Here is a 16,017-nt window from a genome sequence, read left to right on the forward strand (position 1 = left end):
AACAAATTTTTTTTTTTTTTTAATTTGTACTTCACATTGCTGCTATTTCAAATGAGTCCTGTGTATCCATTAGAGCAGGCTTCTAACTTGAAAATCTTAGCTTGGAATTTGATCGAGGATATCCTCTCAGAGGAGAAAACATTTCTTTACTAGAATTGATTTAACTCAGACGTTTCCAAGTTCTGGGGAACATTCTTCCTACTTGTTTCATATTGTCAGAGCATGTGCTCTTTCAAATTTTGTTTGATCGGGAACAGAGATCCACAAGCTGTTAGCTGAGGCCCACATCTGGCCTGCCGCTTATTTTGGTAGTCAGCAAGCTAATAACAGTTTTGTACTTTTTTATATGGTTGGGAAATAAATCCAAAGAAGAATATTATTTCATGGTGCATGCAAGTCATATAAAATTCCAATTCTGGTGCCACAGATAAAGTTTTATTGTAGCATAGCCATGCCTGTTCACTTATATATTGTTGATGGCTGCTTTTGTGTTACAAAAGTACAATTGAATAATTGTGATGGAAACTGCCTTGTCCGTAAAGTCTAAAATATTTACCATTTGGCCCTTTACAGAAAATGTTTGCAATACTTGATCTTGAATGCCAGTATACAGACTCTTCTTTAACCCCAGCTCATGTCCTAAAGCTTATGCCTGAGGCTCTGAAGTGGTTCTTAACCACCTAAACACGGCCTCTATGAGAAAGGGAGGACCCCAAACTCCAAGTGATGTATCTAGGTTTAGGAAAAGAAAGGAGGTATCAACTACGTTTAATTTTGCTGGGCCTTGTGAGGTCAGAAACAGTGCCCCCTGATGCAGTGATTATACCCCTGACCTTGGGATTTGAGCACTACTAAACTCAAGAGCATGTCCTTCTCAAATATTCCAGCAGCCCTGATGTAGAAAGAGATATAGGACAAAAACAGAGCTAAATGAAAATGAAATCAATCCTATGTCTTTTTAGCTCCCTTTTTAAATCCCACTTTCCTGTTTTTGTTCCTCTGCTGTCCACCTGTCAGACACTAATCTGTCATTGACAACGTACCCCTTCATGTGAATTAAGTTACTATCTTACTTCTGAGGGTGTCTATCTTTTAATCCTTATCTTGTGACATAATAATATGTGACATAAAACACATTTTTTTCCTGAAAGAAATTTTAATGCAGCTTGTAAGAGATATTGGGAAAGTTACCTCACTGGGGTTGGGGGAATGAGATTGTGGATTGCCCATTAAACTGTGACAAGAGATGGATGGAGAGAGAAGATTCATGTTGGAAAAAGTGTCTTCCTGATGAGAATCATCTCTCTTTGAATCAGGTTTCTAATATGGCTCTGATGCTTTTATCTAATGGTCCTCACATCCTGTTTAATCTGTTCACATAGTTGATAGAGTGATTTTTTTTAACATAATGTCATATTGTTCAGTAAATAGTATCAGCGATGGTGTTGGTAATTCTGCTAACACTTTTGACCATTTCCCTACTTCTTTTTTGTTGCTGTTGGTAGGCAAATCAAGAAAGAGCATTGGTTTATAACTCAGAGAGGCAGTACTGTGGCCATGTCAGTAGAGAATGCTATGGGTGCCCCGCCCAGATTCCTTTATTAAATAAATGCTAGCTAAATAAGTAAAAGGTACAGCTTCCACAAATAAAATCAGTAGCTAAATTAAAGAGAGAGGGGTTTCAAATTATGAACGAAGGGGGAATATTATGAATAAAAATACAGTAGACAATAGTTGAGGTAAGGACCAAGAGGCTTCACATAAATGCTGGCTCCACATTTCAACAGCAAATGACACACTGTGGACTTACTGCCCTAGAAGCCAAGTGTTTCCGTTATAGATTCCACACTGAATTTCTTGGCATTTCTTTATGAAAAGGCTGTTGTCTTTTTCTTACAGCTGTGCACTGGAATCTACCCTCTAAACAATGTCAGTGGGCCTGTGAAATCAGAAGTTTGAAATCCCATTGCTGTGCTCCTGGTGGGTTGAGCAGCTGGTCTGGAGGAATTTCTGGCAGTGCCAACTTAAAACCTTTAGATGGTTACCATCTTCTCGGTGCTAATCACCAAGTGCTGGCTTGATGAGGAACCCACTTCAGTGTCCACTTATGGGAGAAAGGGTGATTCTCTCTCAGTGGGCGGATGGTCACATCCAAGCCTGACAACCCCAAGGGGTATATTTAAAGTTTTCCTGTCATCTCTCAGAGATAAGACAATTGGAATCAGAAGCCCTGGCTGCCTTTAAAACTTTCAGTGATTTCTTTGTAACTGTCAAGAACCTAGCCCCTTTGCAGATGTCCCTGATGATTTCTCTAGCCTCCTATCCTACTGCTTTCTCACTCTATCATATAGGAGGACTGTATAGCTTGCCGTTCACTAAGCTAACATTTCTCGTGTCTTTGAGCTTTTCAGATGCTATTCCTCCTGCTGGAAATGTCATTACTTTTTCTCCACTTGCCCAACCCCTTTTCTTTTTCAGAACTCAACCAAGCATCACTTCTTCCAAAAAGCCTTCTCCAATGCTCTTCATTCCCTTTGCTTAGGTCTGTGAGGCATACCTGCCTCTATGCTCCTGTGGCCTCCCACAAATCCCTCTAAAACAGATAAGCTACAGTGTTATAATTTTGGTTTTGGTTCTCTCTCTTACAGCAACATGTACCATTTCCTGAGAGGAGAAGCTGCTTCTTTCTGTTCTACACACAGCATCGCCTGACCCACGCAGGTATGAAATAAATATTTGTTGGATGGATAAATATTTGAATAAACTTCAGTTTGCCCTGTGAGAATATCAAAATAGCAAATCAGAGCAGAATCTTCTTTATTACTTGTAGCTGTGGCTAAAAACAAAATTCCATCTCTCCTCTTCCAAAATTTTTGAGAGTTACTGGGATGTCACTGTCAAGGCTTATGCTGCTATGAAAAGATGCTTTGCTGGGTTTGTGTTTCTACCTATGCCCCCTGCCTCCTGTTGTTTACAACATGCAGCAAATTCATGGCTTTGACCTTAAGAAGGGTGTAGTTGTGTTTATGAGAGTACAAAAGCAGAGAGAAAACGGGAGATAGAGGAGAGGAGAGGAGAGAGGAGAGAGGAGATGGGAGGAAGGAGAGAGGAGGAGAATAGTGGGGAGGAGAAGGAAAGAGAAGGGAGGGAATGGGAGAGGAGGAGAGGGAAGGATGCCTGGTACACATTAATTTTTTAAAATGCCAACAGACATAGTACCTTTCTTTCTTCCTTCCCTCCTTTTTCCTGCTTTTCCTCCTTTTCCTTCCTTCCTTCCTTCCTCCCTTCTTTTCTTTCCTCCCTTCCTTCCCTTCCTCCCTTTTCTTACTTTCATTTATCCCTCCCTCCCTTCCCTTTTTCCTTCCTTCCTTCCCTCCCTCCCTCCTTTCCTTCCTTCCCTACCCAGATTAAGCTAAATTTAAGACTTTCTAAGGGAACGATTTTCCATCTCTTATTCCTTAAGGAAAGAATTGGGCTGTGAATGCAGAGGTGGAAGGGAAGAATCGGAAGGTTCAATGGAAATGCTGACTCTGGAGTAGCCAGGGTCCCCAAACACTTATGAAGCTCATATCACGTACTTGTCTGTTTTCAGGGCACTGGGATGCAGCAGTAGATAAAGGAGTCAGTCGTTACATTCTGGCCTCTGATGGGGAGTTAGGCCCTAGATATTATGGTAAGCCAACGCTTGCATAATATCAACGCAGATGAATGACACAAGGAACTCTAGAGCAGCATGAAGAGGGGTAGATCAGGATGGGGGTGCCTTTTTAGGTTGGTGGTCAGAGAAGCTCTCTGTTCTGGGTCACACCTGAACTGCTGAGTGAAACAAGGGAGCACGTGGGAAGCACTGGGAGAAGAGTGATATCCAGGGAGCAGGAGCAGCACACGCCAAGGCCTGAGGGTGGGAGCAGGCTCAGCGAGCTTAAGGTACAGTGCAAAGGCCGAAGAGGCCATGGTGCAGTGAGCAAGGGCATGAGTGACAGGACTGAGGTCAGAGAACGGGCCAGCCGGGCCAGATTCTGTAGGGCCCTGTAACCCATGGCTGGGTCTTTGGGCAAGAGGTACGATTGGTGACCAGGTTATGCAAAGCCTTGCACTATGGCCCAGTCCGTTGCTAAAACCCTAGAATTCCCTGGGAAAAATTCCATTTTTTTTTTCTGTAAACTCCACAGACCTTGAGTGGTGTCTTGTAAACTTCTGCTATTAAGAATCCAGTGATAGAGAGCTGGGAGGTTCGTTCTTCTGAGGGTTGAACCCAGCGCTCCGCAACATTTCAGGACTTAGAGCCACTTGGTTCTTTCACCCAAGAGCTCTCACTTTTCCTGTTTTCTTGCTTCCTATATGCTTGCCAAGGCCAGGTGCCTGGGCTTCTACTTCTTTACCTATTCTATGTAACACATAAAGTCCTGTTTGCCTCTTATGTCTCTGTCCAAAAGCGTCTTCCCATTGTAAGCCTTTCTGGATTCTCTGAAGTCAGATCCAGTGTCTCCTGCGCACTGGCTGCACCCTCTGTACCCTGAATCGTAGCAAGCAGGATGCTATCTCAGCGTCTGTTTGCTCTACAGTGAGTTCCTTGGAGCTGAATACCCATCTTCTTTGCTCTAGTAGCCCCAGAACTTAGCACAGAGCATGGTGATAGCATTCTATTGGCTGAGTGAATGCAGAAGACTTAGAATTCAAGAGAGGGAAATAAATGTCTGCTTCACATTAAATAAAACATATATATATCCCCCCCCCCACCCCGGAGAAAGGGATAGGGTAAATATTCTGTGGACAGTGGAGAAGAACCAGCAAAAAGAATTTTGCAAATTTTTCCTACACTGAAGAATGTCTTTAAATATGAAACATGATATCTTTGAAATGGTATTAAGGAGGCGTGGTAGGGAAAATGAAATTACTGAGACTTTGGAATGCCGATATGGGGCTCACATTCAGAAACAGAATAATTCCAGCTAGTAAGTCTCCTGGTGATGGCCACGTTACCTCCTTTCTGTAGTGGAGAAGCCCCACACCCCAGAATCTCCAGGAGATAAAACCTCTCCAGTGACTGCTGAGGCGTGGGGCTTTCTCACTGGAGGAAGCAAGCAATGTGGCCATCACCAGAAGGTGGAGTGATTGGGGGGACGATGAAAATCTCTTAGAAACAGCATTTATCAAACTCAAGGGAAAGCTGAGAGAAAGGGGCAGAGGAAGGAGGAGGACAACGAAGAGGAGGAGGGAGGGAGGAGGAAAGAAAGAGAAAGAGAGAAAGAAGAGAGAGGGATTTTGTCTTTTGTCTATTTCTGATTCATTTGTTGCCCCTTGACACTTTATAACAAGCTCATGTTTATAAAGCTGAAATATTTAAATCTCTACTGTAGATTTATTTCTTCTTGATTCTATCCCCCCTCTTAGTTTTGATTAAACTACTCTTTCAGAGCATCCTTGATTCTCATCTTATAGTTAATGCAGAGTCAACAGAATTGACCACCGAACTCATTTCAGACTCTGGCAGAGACTGCTCATTGTCTGCCAAATTTCCCTTTTACAAATAATCTCCATTTTATGTGGAAGCAACATGTTTGGATGAAAGACTACCTTTCCACGTCTCCCTTACAGCTAAGAGTGGCCAACGAACTACGGAGAAGTGATTGGTGGAGTTTCCAGAAAGACTCACCTAGAAGGTGCTCCTCTTTGGGAGTTTTGGTTTTCTCTCCCTTATGCTGCCTAGAACACAGACGTCATGGCTGTACTACAACAGCCGTGTTGTGACACTGAGATGACTTTGAGAATGGAAAAGAAAGGACTAAACATGGTGAAAAAGAAAGAAGCAGCCTGGGTGCCTGACAATTTGAAACTGAGTTATCCCTGTACCTCCCAGCTCCAGATTCATTTTATAAGAAAGAAAACCAACTTCTATCTTATGTAAATGACTGTAATTTGAGACTGAGGATACTGCAACAAAGACTGTTCAAGCCATTTCCAAATATGCCCATTCGTCTAACCCTTTTCTTGCTTATCAAGGCTTAACTGGAATAACATCTCTTGCCATGACCTCTTTGCCAGCTGCTCCTGATTTCCCCAGATCACTGTTGTTCTTGAGTTCTGTCTAGATTCTGAGTACCTAGTCTTCTGCAAGCATTATGAGCAGGCACACGAGTCCACTTAACAATGCGGACTTTGGGAACCACTTTTCCTCAAGTATCAGCATGATGCAATGTATGCAGTAGGTGGTTAGTACATGCTTACGAACTACATTGGAAGTAAAAGACTATTACTTGCCAAACCCTGGAGAAGTGACATTTTCCACCTGTACATTTTGAATATTTGGTGGCCAAAACTGAATGGGATTATTTTTTGAAAAGGAAGAAATATTTTAAAAACCTGATTGTCTCTTCAGTGTAGCCACCAAGTAAGCATGGGAGCAGGTTTAGCGAATAGGTTGCATGGGCCAGAATGTCAGGATTAGCTGTTGTCATAGACAAACTAGGTTAATGTCTTAATGACTAAGAGAAAAGAGAAATGAGAGGGCACTGTGGAAGTCTCAAAGGGACATGTGCCACACTCTTCATAACACAGAAAGCAAAAAACCTGGAATAAAAACATTTTGTGGAAAATAATCAAAAAACATTATTACCAACATCTTGGTCATCTTTAAAAGAAATAAAATGAAAAGTAAATTCATTGTTAGGCTAAAAGAAGGAAATAGACAAATAATTAAAAAGATTCTGTGAAGCACACATAGTTAAAAAAAGAAAACAAAAATTGTAGGCAAACGCAAACACAAATCCTGTTGTTTTAGTTCTTCTAGGAAGAGATATTTCAAAACCCCGATTGCCCAGTGGGAGAACTTTGTTGTATCAGTTGACAGGAGGCAGAAAAGACAACTAAGCAGCCCTTTCAAAGTGGTGTTCAGGGGCTTCAGGCATGGAGAAAGTGGCTTGTTTTGCATATGGCTTGCTCATGTGAGGACAACCTGGCTGAAGAGATCTGACAACCTCAGAATCAACCTAGAGTTTGGAGGAAGCTCAGGGCAGACTCACCAGTGGATGCCTTCAGGCGTGCAGGCTTGCTCTTGTGCCTGCCCTTCTCGGCTGTCAGGAGGATGTTGTATTCCTGTCCTGGGCTTAGGCCTCTCAGGACATAGGAGGTGGTGTTTCTTGGCAGCTGCACCTCCACCCGCTGGCCTGTGGGGAGGCTGTAATTGAGGCGGTAGCGGTCAAACTTGGCCAACGGTGTCCTCCAGAGCAGGGTCAGGCTGGTCTCTGCGGTTTCAGAAACCCGAAGGTCCTTGGGTGCGTCCAACTCTGGGAGGAGAACAGAGATGAATGCTCTTCAGGTTGCAAGGCAGGGCTGCATCTGGGGCTGAAAGTCAACTGCCTCTGGGCTAGAATCCTAGGTCTGCCACAGGGGAGCTGAGGGACCACATACTATTCACCTCTCTGGGTCTCTCTTTTCACTTCTGTAAAACAGGTCTAATTATAAGGTCGAATTAAGACATAGACTTAAACTATGATCCTGTTACTTATAAACTGCTTGACAGGGGTATAAAAGTTAGGTGTTTTCTCAGAGAAAACCCCACAGATGTGTTTGGAGTAGACAATAGTTTATTTAAAAGATGCATTTGATTACCAATTTAAAAATGTTTGTGAATTTTTTATAAACCCTGGTTCTAATTTTTCTTTTAAAAATCTTCCATCCCCCTTCCCGTACAGGGGATGATGTTGGCCTCATATAGATGGACTGTGCTTATATTCCTTTTGAATTTCAACACTGAAGTTAGATAGTACTACAGGGCCCTTTCTCCTCTGGGCTTCTACTTTTTCTCTTTAAACAGGTTTTGGCCACACTGGCCCTCTCTCGTCTGCCCAGCACCAGCTCAGTGGGATGGGAATCCCAGGTATGCCTCACCTGTGGCTGCGTTGATGGTTGCTGGATTGCTCTCCTTGTCTTCCTTCACAGCAGAAACTCCAATCCCATATTCAGTTCCTGGCCTCAGACCTAAGGAGAGAATGTGCAAGCTAAGATTCATCCTGAAATCAAAGGGACTTTCAGAGGATGATAAAAATGGCTTTGAGTTGGTCTCTGGAGGTTATAACCAATGTTCAGAATGTTTTACAAAATAACTCGCTGCAGTCCAAGTAAGCGATATGTCTGGAAATTGGACTTATTTCTGAGGGTTGGGTTGCAAATGGGGACATGTGGGAGGAAGTGCCCATCCTTTAAGGGCCCTCTAGGGCTGGCTGGCTCAGGCAGGCAGAGATGCAGAGCTCACCAGTGAGTGTTGTTTTGGTCGTGGCTTGTTGGCTCTTTGGGACATCAACCTCAGCATGGTCCCCTCCGGAGATGGGTGCATACTTAATTCTGTAACTGTCAATAGCTGCCTTGCCATTCCTCCATTCCAGGGTGATGCTGTTATCTGTATGGGAAACTCGTCGAAGATTCCTGGGAGCATCGAGGCCTGTTTGAGAGAAGAAGGAACATTTGCTTTGAATATATCAGTCACAAGACAGCCAGAGTCTTTGACAGCTAAAGCTGACATATGAAAGGTGCCTGTCACTAGAGAAAATTTACAAAATTCTCAGCACACTCATCTGTCCTTATAGTTGATGCGCAAATCTAAACAAATGCTACAGATTTGCACCTTTCCCTATTATCCTATTATGGTTGACTGTAACAATGTAGTCATTTGTGCTTTTCTCAGACTTTGTGTTTAAGAACAATACAAAGACTTAAGAATAAGCTCATGAGAGCAAGAACTGGTCTTTTGCATTTTCTCATGGTATTTCTTTTCCTTTTCTTTCTATTTGTTTTTTAGATGGAGTCCTGCTCTGTCACCAGGCTGGAGTGCAGTGGTACGATCTTGGCTCACTGCAACCTCTGCCTCTTGGGCTCAAGCGATTCTCCTGCCTCAGCCTCATGAGTAGCATGTGCCACTACACCCAGCTGATGTTTGTATTTTTAGTAGAGATGGGGTTGGCCATGTTGGCCAGGACGGTCTTGATCTCTTGACCTCGTGATCTGCTCGCCTTGACCTCCCAAAGTGCTGGGATTACAGGTGTGAGACACCATGCCCGTCCTTCTCATTATATTTCTAATAACTCACAAAGTGATTACTGAGCTCTGAAAAAATATTTACTGAATGAAAAATGGACACTTCTGAATTTTTAAAATAATGTCATAGGCTAAGGTGATAGGAGGCTCATTTGTCATATATGTTTTACATATATTGTATTTTACTTCAAAAATATTTATTTGAACTTTAAGGAGAATTCTTGTCTGAGAATATCATACCAGCATCTTCTGTGTATGTCCCTCGCCCCCAAAGGTGCTTTAGAAGGTTATTTGGAATTCTGTGTGTTTTTTTTTTAATTAATTAACAAATTGCTACAATATTTTCAAATTTAAAAGAGTAGAAATACTCCTTTTATTCTTCTTACTGTAAAATGAGCCTGGAAGACACCCCAACATGAAGTGGGATGGAAATTTTTCAATCTTTCCTTCACTGTATCTGTTAACAGGGGAAGGCCTTTTACCTGTTGTGAAGGTCTCTTTGGCTGGGTTGCTCGACATGTCACCTCTGCGGGAGACGAGGGACACCTCGTACTCAGTGTCAGGCTTCAGGTTCCCGATGGAGTACTGGTTCTCGTCCTCTGTGAGATCGATGGTGGTACGGTCGCCTGGCGCATCTTTGATGCCGTAGGTCAGCTCGATGCCGTCAACCTCAGCCAGGGGCTTGAACCAGGTGATCAAAGCAGTGGTGTCTGTGACATCTTTCACCTCGATCTGGCTGGGGGCATCCAAGCCTATGATGGGCAGAGGACAGAATGGGTTCAGAGGTCAGGGCCAGTGCCTGAGGCTGAGCAGAGAGAGGACTTCGTAACTCTCCAGGCCTGTGGGTGAACACTTAGCTGTATACTAACCACTTGACTTTAGTTTACCTTTCTGAACCTCAGGTTTTGGTTTAAAAAGCTCTAAGTAGGGATAATAGCAGCTACCTCTAGTGTTTCTTGTTTTTTCAAATCTTAAGAGAGATAAAGCTTGCAAGGCATCTAGCATAGAGCCTGGCTCATGGATGTCACATTAAAAAAAATAAAAGGTTGTTCTTTTGTTATTACTATTACTGTTCTCATAAGTTGAGGAAACATGCTTTGGGGATACTTCATTTGAAAAAATGAACTTACTTTTTCTACATCTTTAATTAGGCAAAACTTCCTGGGTGGCTGAAAACTTTTCCATCAGAATTACAAAGCAGGAAAGTGAGGCAGTAGACTGTCTTGACAGCGTATGGAAAGTTATTTTTGATAAAAAGAATTCACGCAAGAAAGTCATTGCTATTTCAAGCCCTGCCCATTTTTGCATGCTCATCTTGACTTTTTCTGCCTCGCTCACTCTGGTGTTGTACTTTGATAGATGCTCAGAGCTCTGGAAGCACATTATGCGGTTGTGCATCACCTGGTCTCTGCACATGCTGTTCTCTCATTTCTTCTAAGATCATACCTCTCTCTAAAAATCTCCTGTGCATCCTTCAAAACCCCACTTAAATGCTGTCTCCTAATGAAAAGCCTTTTTTTTTTTTTTTTTAAACCCTGCTGCACTCAGGTAAACACATATTCCCTCCCTGTGGCTGCAGCTGTCCTTAAAGAGCAATCTAGTGTCATACCTTTCTTACTGTTTCATAACAGATTTCTGTACTGCAGAATCAATTTAGATGGGGTCATTGACTCATTCAGAGAGTGAGTCTTTTTTAATTCCCAGCATAGAGACAGGCACATTCTGGGTATTCAGTAAATGTTTCTTTTTAAAAAAATGTTTGTGTTTTCAGCATTGGTTCAGTAAACAATAACAAGTGAAAGGAAATCGGCTTTATACAGGGAATGAAAAGGAAGAGTAATTCGCAGCTGATTGTGAGAAAACCGCAGTCTGTTTTTGAAGTCTAGGTGTTCACACATCAGTCTCAGCTCACAGATAATGTACTTATCAAATGCGTAATGAAAACGATGCCACAAAAATGGACAGAAGCTGCCTGTTCTCTGTTCTTATAGGTGCTAGCAAGCACCCAAACCGTATCTACTCCCTTCCTTAGTACCTCTTTCATTAAAGAAGCTGGGATTCAGTCAAGGACACTGATACCCCCCAAATTTTGGACCTTTGAATAGCAGAAATTAACACTGCTCTGTTCTTATCAAGTGCAAACATGGTGCTTTGTTATTTATGCCTTGAGTCTTACGACAACCCCACAAGGAGAATACTGTAAACCCATTTTCAGCTGTTGGATTTGAAGCTTAAAGAAACAGATTTTTCCAAGGTGATGGTGAATGGTGAAGATGGAATTCAAACTCAGAACTGATTGAATCCAAAACCCATCCTTTTTCCCCTTTACATGACAACATCTCTCAATATTGACCTCAAAAGTAAGTGTAATACCACCTTTATATAGATGCCAGAGAGAAGGAGCCAAAGGTGTTTTGAACTGAAAGCTTAAGGCCCTTTAAATCTGGAAAAAAGGTTAAAGGTTTAAAGGCTTCAGGTATATCAGCAAAATGAACAGGTAAATAACTGTCCCCCTATGTTGAAATTTATATGATTTTGCAACTTCAAATGTGAGAATGTTTGTTCTGAAATAAGAAGAAATAAAGCAGCCAATTCCCAAATGTAGATTAAAAAGAAAAGAGCAGTGAAAAAAAAATCTTTTGTATTTTCAGTGCACCTCCTCCATGGCAACTAAGCATTTGCTTTTTCTTGTCTTTGTCTTTCTGTTGATCTAATGATTTTTTTTTCCTGTTGGTGCCTGCTTTTCTACCTACCACAGAGAGATGCTGTCAGGATGATGGAAAACGCTTGCTTATGAAGGAGAAAATCCATGGAATTGGCTATGAGCTAGGCAAAATGTGCAAATATTTAAATGCAAGATGTTCTTTCTTGTCATTAGCAACTGATTTAACTTTTCCAACAACCCCTGCCAAGAAGAGTCAATTACTTAAAGAGTTGATGCATATGTTATCTTGAAGAAAATAAAGAGGTTTTCCTTTATGGAAGTGCAAAATTATGTATTTTTTTCTTTTTAAAAAACTTCAGGCTGTAATCCTAGCACTTTAGCAGGTTGAGGCAGGTGGATCACTTGAGGTCAGAAGTTCGAAACCAGCCTGGCCAACATGGTGAAACCTCATCTCTACTAAAAATACAAAACAATTAGCTGGGTGTGGTGGTGGGCACCTGTAATTCCAGCTACTTGAGAGACTAAGGCAGGAAAATCACTTGAACCCAGAAGGCAGAGGTTGCAGTGAGCTGAGATCACACCACTGCACTCCAGAGTGGGAGACAGAGTGAGACCCTGTGTCAAAAACAACAACAAAAAATTTCTTCCTGGTAGAGCAACTCCAAATTCAGATATTTTTCTTACCAAATGATCTAGTACTGCTAAATTCTATTCTACTCACAAGAAGTTCTGACATCATTAGCATTGAGTAAATTTTTATTCAGGTTTCTATTGAAGAGATAGAATCAACATTCTGCATAAATCAGAGCCTAGTCAATGTTAGCAGAAACGGGGTTAAAGTTATAAAACTTACCCTGGCTTAAAGTTACGCTCCTGATAGTGTTAACTATGTGATGTTAAAGTGATTTAGCTTCTTTACGATTTAACATTAATATTTTCCCCTCGTCTGTCCTAGAACTGGGTGCTAATATTCAACTAGTGACATGGTAGATTGTTAGCAATGGACTTAATTATCTATCTTCAGGTAGTTCATGCCCCTTTGGAAGGCAATTTTGAAACTCCTTTCATCAAGAGACAGATCTGTTTCTCCATTCCTTAAACATAAATTGGCCTTTGGATGTACTTTGGTAGAAGTGATCTAATGCCAGTTTTGAACCTGTTCAACAGTTGTGTGAACAGGACCAGCATCCTGGAGAATGAGAGACCTGTGAAGAAGAAAGACACCATCCTGGCTGAGGCCATCCTAGGCCAATCCGCCCCTTAATCACACAGATCTGTGAGGAGTGCCGTCAAGAACAGATAAACTGCTCAACTGAGCCCAAACCTAGATCACCAACATGCAAAGAATGGTCATTTTAAACCACTGTAACTGGACTTTTAAAAATGTAGCAAAAAGTAAATGATATAGATGCTATATGAGAAGGCACTTTCTTAACCAGGAGATGCTATGAGGTACAATCAGCCTTATCATTGTATCAGGGGTATTAAAGGTGATACTCACGTGTGGTGGTCACCTTCTTAAGGCCAGGGCCCCGGGTATTGTTTTTCACTATGTGCAGAGATATCTCATACTCTTGCCCAGGAGCTAGACCGGTTTGCCGGTAAGAGGTCTCTGGCCTCCTCAGGCTTTTGGTGATCTCTCCCTCATCTTCTTTATTCTGAGAGATAGAAGGAGCTTGGTAAGACTTAGGGGAGGTGTTAGTCTCTTAATTTATGTGATTCATTCACTCTGTATTCATTCAATCCTCTTTCATTTTTTCATCTATTCATTAGGCACTTACTATGCATCAGATCAGTATGTGAACCACTGAGATACGGAGATGATAAAGACATTTCTCTAGTTTGTTTCTCCCTCTCGTAGACCTCTACCCCTTTGTCATGCAAGTCAAATGACAGAATGTGAGAGCCAAAGGACTTCTGAAGCCACAAGCTCAATCCCTCCTTTGGTAGACTGAGGCCAGCATCAGAGAAGCAGGGTGATTGTTGGATAGTCACACAGCTAGTTGGTGGCAGAGGTGGGGCTTAAATTCAGAGAACAAGTTCCCTGCCTTACATGTGCTTTTGGACCTGGAGAGAAGGGCTGCTCAAATCTGAGGTGTACCTGTGTTTTGAGGGAGAGACCATTTCTTCTCTTCTTTGCCTCTGAGTAGAGATTTCCAAGGTGATGAGGGACAACTGGAACCTTGAGATGACAAGTTCTATTTGTCTAGGCTCTCACCCCTAAATGCTGTACTCACCGACTTATTAAAATGAGGGGAAAACCAACATCCCTTAAAATATAGATGCTAATACAAAAGGTACTAATTAGAGTCTTGCCCTCCACCAAAAGCTAAGGAAATTGAGTTGATACAAAAGTCTTCAGAACCCTTTGATCATCTTTCAAATCCTTGAGGTCAAATGGATCTGCTCTTTTGTACTCCTTACCATATTCCGGAAGATGATCTCCCAGGTTTCAAAAGCAATGTCTAGAGGATCCCACTCCACTTCCACAGATGTCTCCTTGATGGACTTGAATTTCAGGCCTTCAGGTGCAGGCAAGTCTATAAGGAACAACACAAATAGAATGTAAGGATAGGGCAGGTGTGTGGGTGGGCAATGCAGCCGTGATTCCACTAAACCAGACTGGATGTCTGCAATGGTCAGGGCTGACAACAAGAGCAGATGTCCTTTCACAGCTTCTTCTGGGATAAGGTCTACTATGAGGCTGTATAAAAATTAATATTAGAACAAACAGTATCATTAATTGTGTCTATTTCATATAGTGAAATCTAAAACGAACACAGGCTTTGTAATCAGCCAGACTTGGGCTTAGAATCTAAGCTCTACTGTTACTATCAATGTGAACTTGAGCAAATTGCATACAATGCTCTAAGCCTCAGTTTCTTCACCTAGGAAAGGAAGATAAATATGTCTTCTACTTGGGAATGCATTGAGGAGCGAGTGATGTACTCCCTGTAGACTGCTGGGCCTGGTTCGTGGCATGCAGAGCAAGTTCAATAAATGGCAGCCAATGTTGTTATTATTAAGCAAGAAAGGGTCAATTTCTAGCCAGAGCTTGCTTTTTAGATATGAAGGTAATTATGCTGATGCTAAAATCATAAGGCAGAATGTTTCCACTTAAAAAAAAATAGACAGTGAGCTTCACTGAAAAGCCATAGAGTGAAGAGCATAAACCTGCCAGGGCTGCCAGGGTTAAAGTTTTGCTTTTACTACTTGTTAGTGGCATGATTTGGGATAAGATGCTTAATTTTCCATTTGATGTGTTTCAACATGTTGAAAAAAAAAAAGTTGCTTAACCATGCGGTCTCAGTTTCCCCATCTATAAAATGGGGTTAACAGCTCTTATTTCATACATATATTAACTCATAAAACGAGGACTTTTTTTTTTTTTTTTTTTTTGAGATGGAGTCTTGCTCTTTTGCCCAGGCTGTAGTGCAGTGGTGTGATCTCGGCTCACTGCAAACTCTGCCTCTTGGGTTCAAGCTATTCTCTGCCTCAGCCTCCTAAGTAGCTGGGATTACAGGTGTGCACCACCACACCTGGCTAACTTTTATATTTTTAGTAGAGATGGGGATTCACCATGTTGGCCAGGTTGGTCTTGAACTGCTGACCCCGGGTGATCCACCTGCCTCGGCCTCCCAAAGTACTGGGGTTACAGGCGTGAGCTACCATACCCAGCCAAATGAGGTTTCTTATACTAATATGTAGACTTCTTACAACGAAGTCTAGTACATAGCAAACACTCGCTAAGTGTTACTTGTAATGATTCTCTCTGGCAGGAAGCATATAGGAGAGCAAAGAGAAAGATTTTATGGAAAACAAGGTATTTCTTTAAGAAGTGATTCTGTGGACCTAATTCTAGGCTCTTACTTGGTGTAGCTATAACAAACGACAATAGGATGGTAGGGGCCGTGGCGAGGGAGGGCTGAGGTCAGGTGAGGCTGCCCAAAAGAGTTCTGCTCACTCACACGTGGCCACCCTGGCGCTGACGGGAATGCTCTTCTTGTTCTCCAGGATGGCGAATACCCGGATAAAGTACTCCACACCAGGCTCCAGCTCCCGGATGATGGTGGACGTCTGGTCCCCGGGCACACGGAACTGCATTTCCAGGCCGCCCTCATGGGTGGGCGTGTACACGACGAGGTACTCCGTGACCCGCATCTCATTGTCCCAGGCCAGGTTGACCGTCTCTTCCGTCACTTCTGTCACGATGAGGTCTTTGGGAGGAGACACTGGCAGGAATAACAAAGGACATCTTGGTTCAACAGTGTGCCCTATAAAATCCCTCTAGGTTTGTTTCTCTTGATCTGTCTCTTCCA

The 16,017-nt window shown here is 42.3% G+C and overlaps 1 protein-coding gene across 13 annotated transcripts in view; it reads right to left on the reverse strand.

The window, feature by feature from the left end:
- Positions 1-16,017, reverse strand: part of TNC (tenascin C) — a 93,470-nt gene that overhangs the window by 45,197 nt on the left and 32,256 nt on the right. For all 13 annotated transcript variants that reach the window (XM_032251423.1, XM_032251421.1, XM_032251422.1 and 10 more), the window contains exons 4-10: positions 15,667-15,930; positions 14,123-14,238; positions 13,200-13,356; positions 9,516-9,785; positions 8,255-8,440; positions 7,891-7,980; positions 7,023-7,286 (exon numbers count right to left, since the gene is read on the reverse strand). In XM_032251423.1, coding sequence (XP_032107314.1) covers positions 7,023-7,286; positions 7,891-7,980; positions 8,255-8,440; positions 9,516-9,785; positions 13,200-13,356; positions 14,123-14,238; positions 15,667-15,930 — 1,347 coding nt within the window. The remainder of the gene's footprint in view (positions 1-7,022; positions 7,287-7,890; positions 7,981-8,254; positions 8,441-9,515; positions 9,786-13,199; positions 13,357-14,122; positions 14,239-15,666; positions 15,931-16,017) is intronic.

The sequence above is a fragment of the Sapajus apella genome, unplaced genomic scaffold (assembly GCF_009761245.1).
Source record: "Sapajus apella isolate SASKATOON/1434 unplaced genomic scaffold, GSC_monkey_1.0 scaffold76, whole genome shotgun sequence".
Lineage (NCBI taxonomy): Eukaryota > Metazoa > Chordata > Mammalia > Primates > Cebidae > Sapajus > Sapajus apella.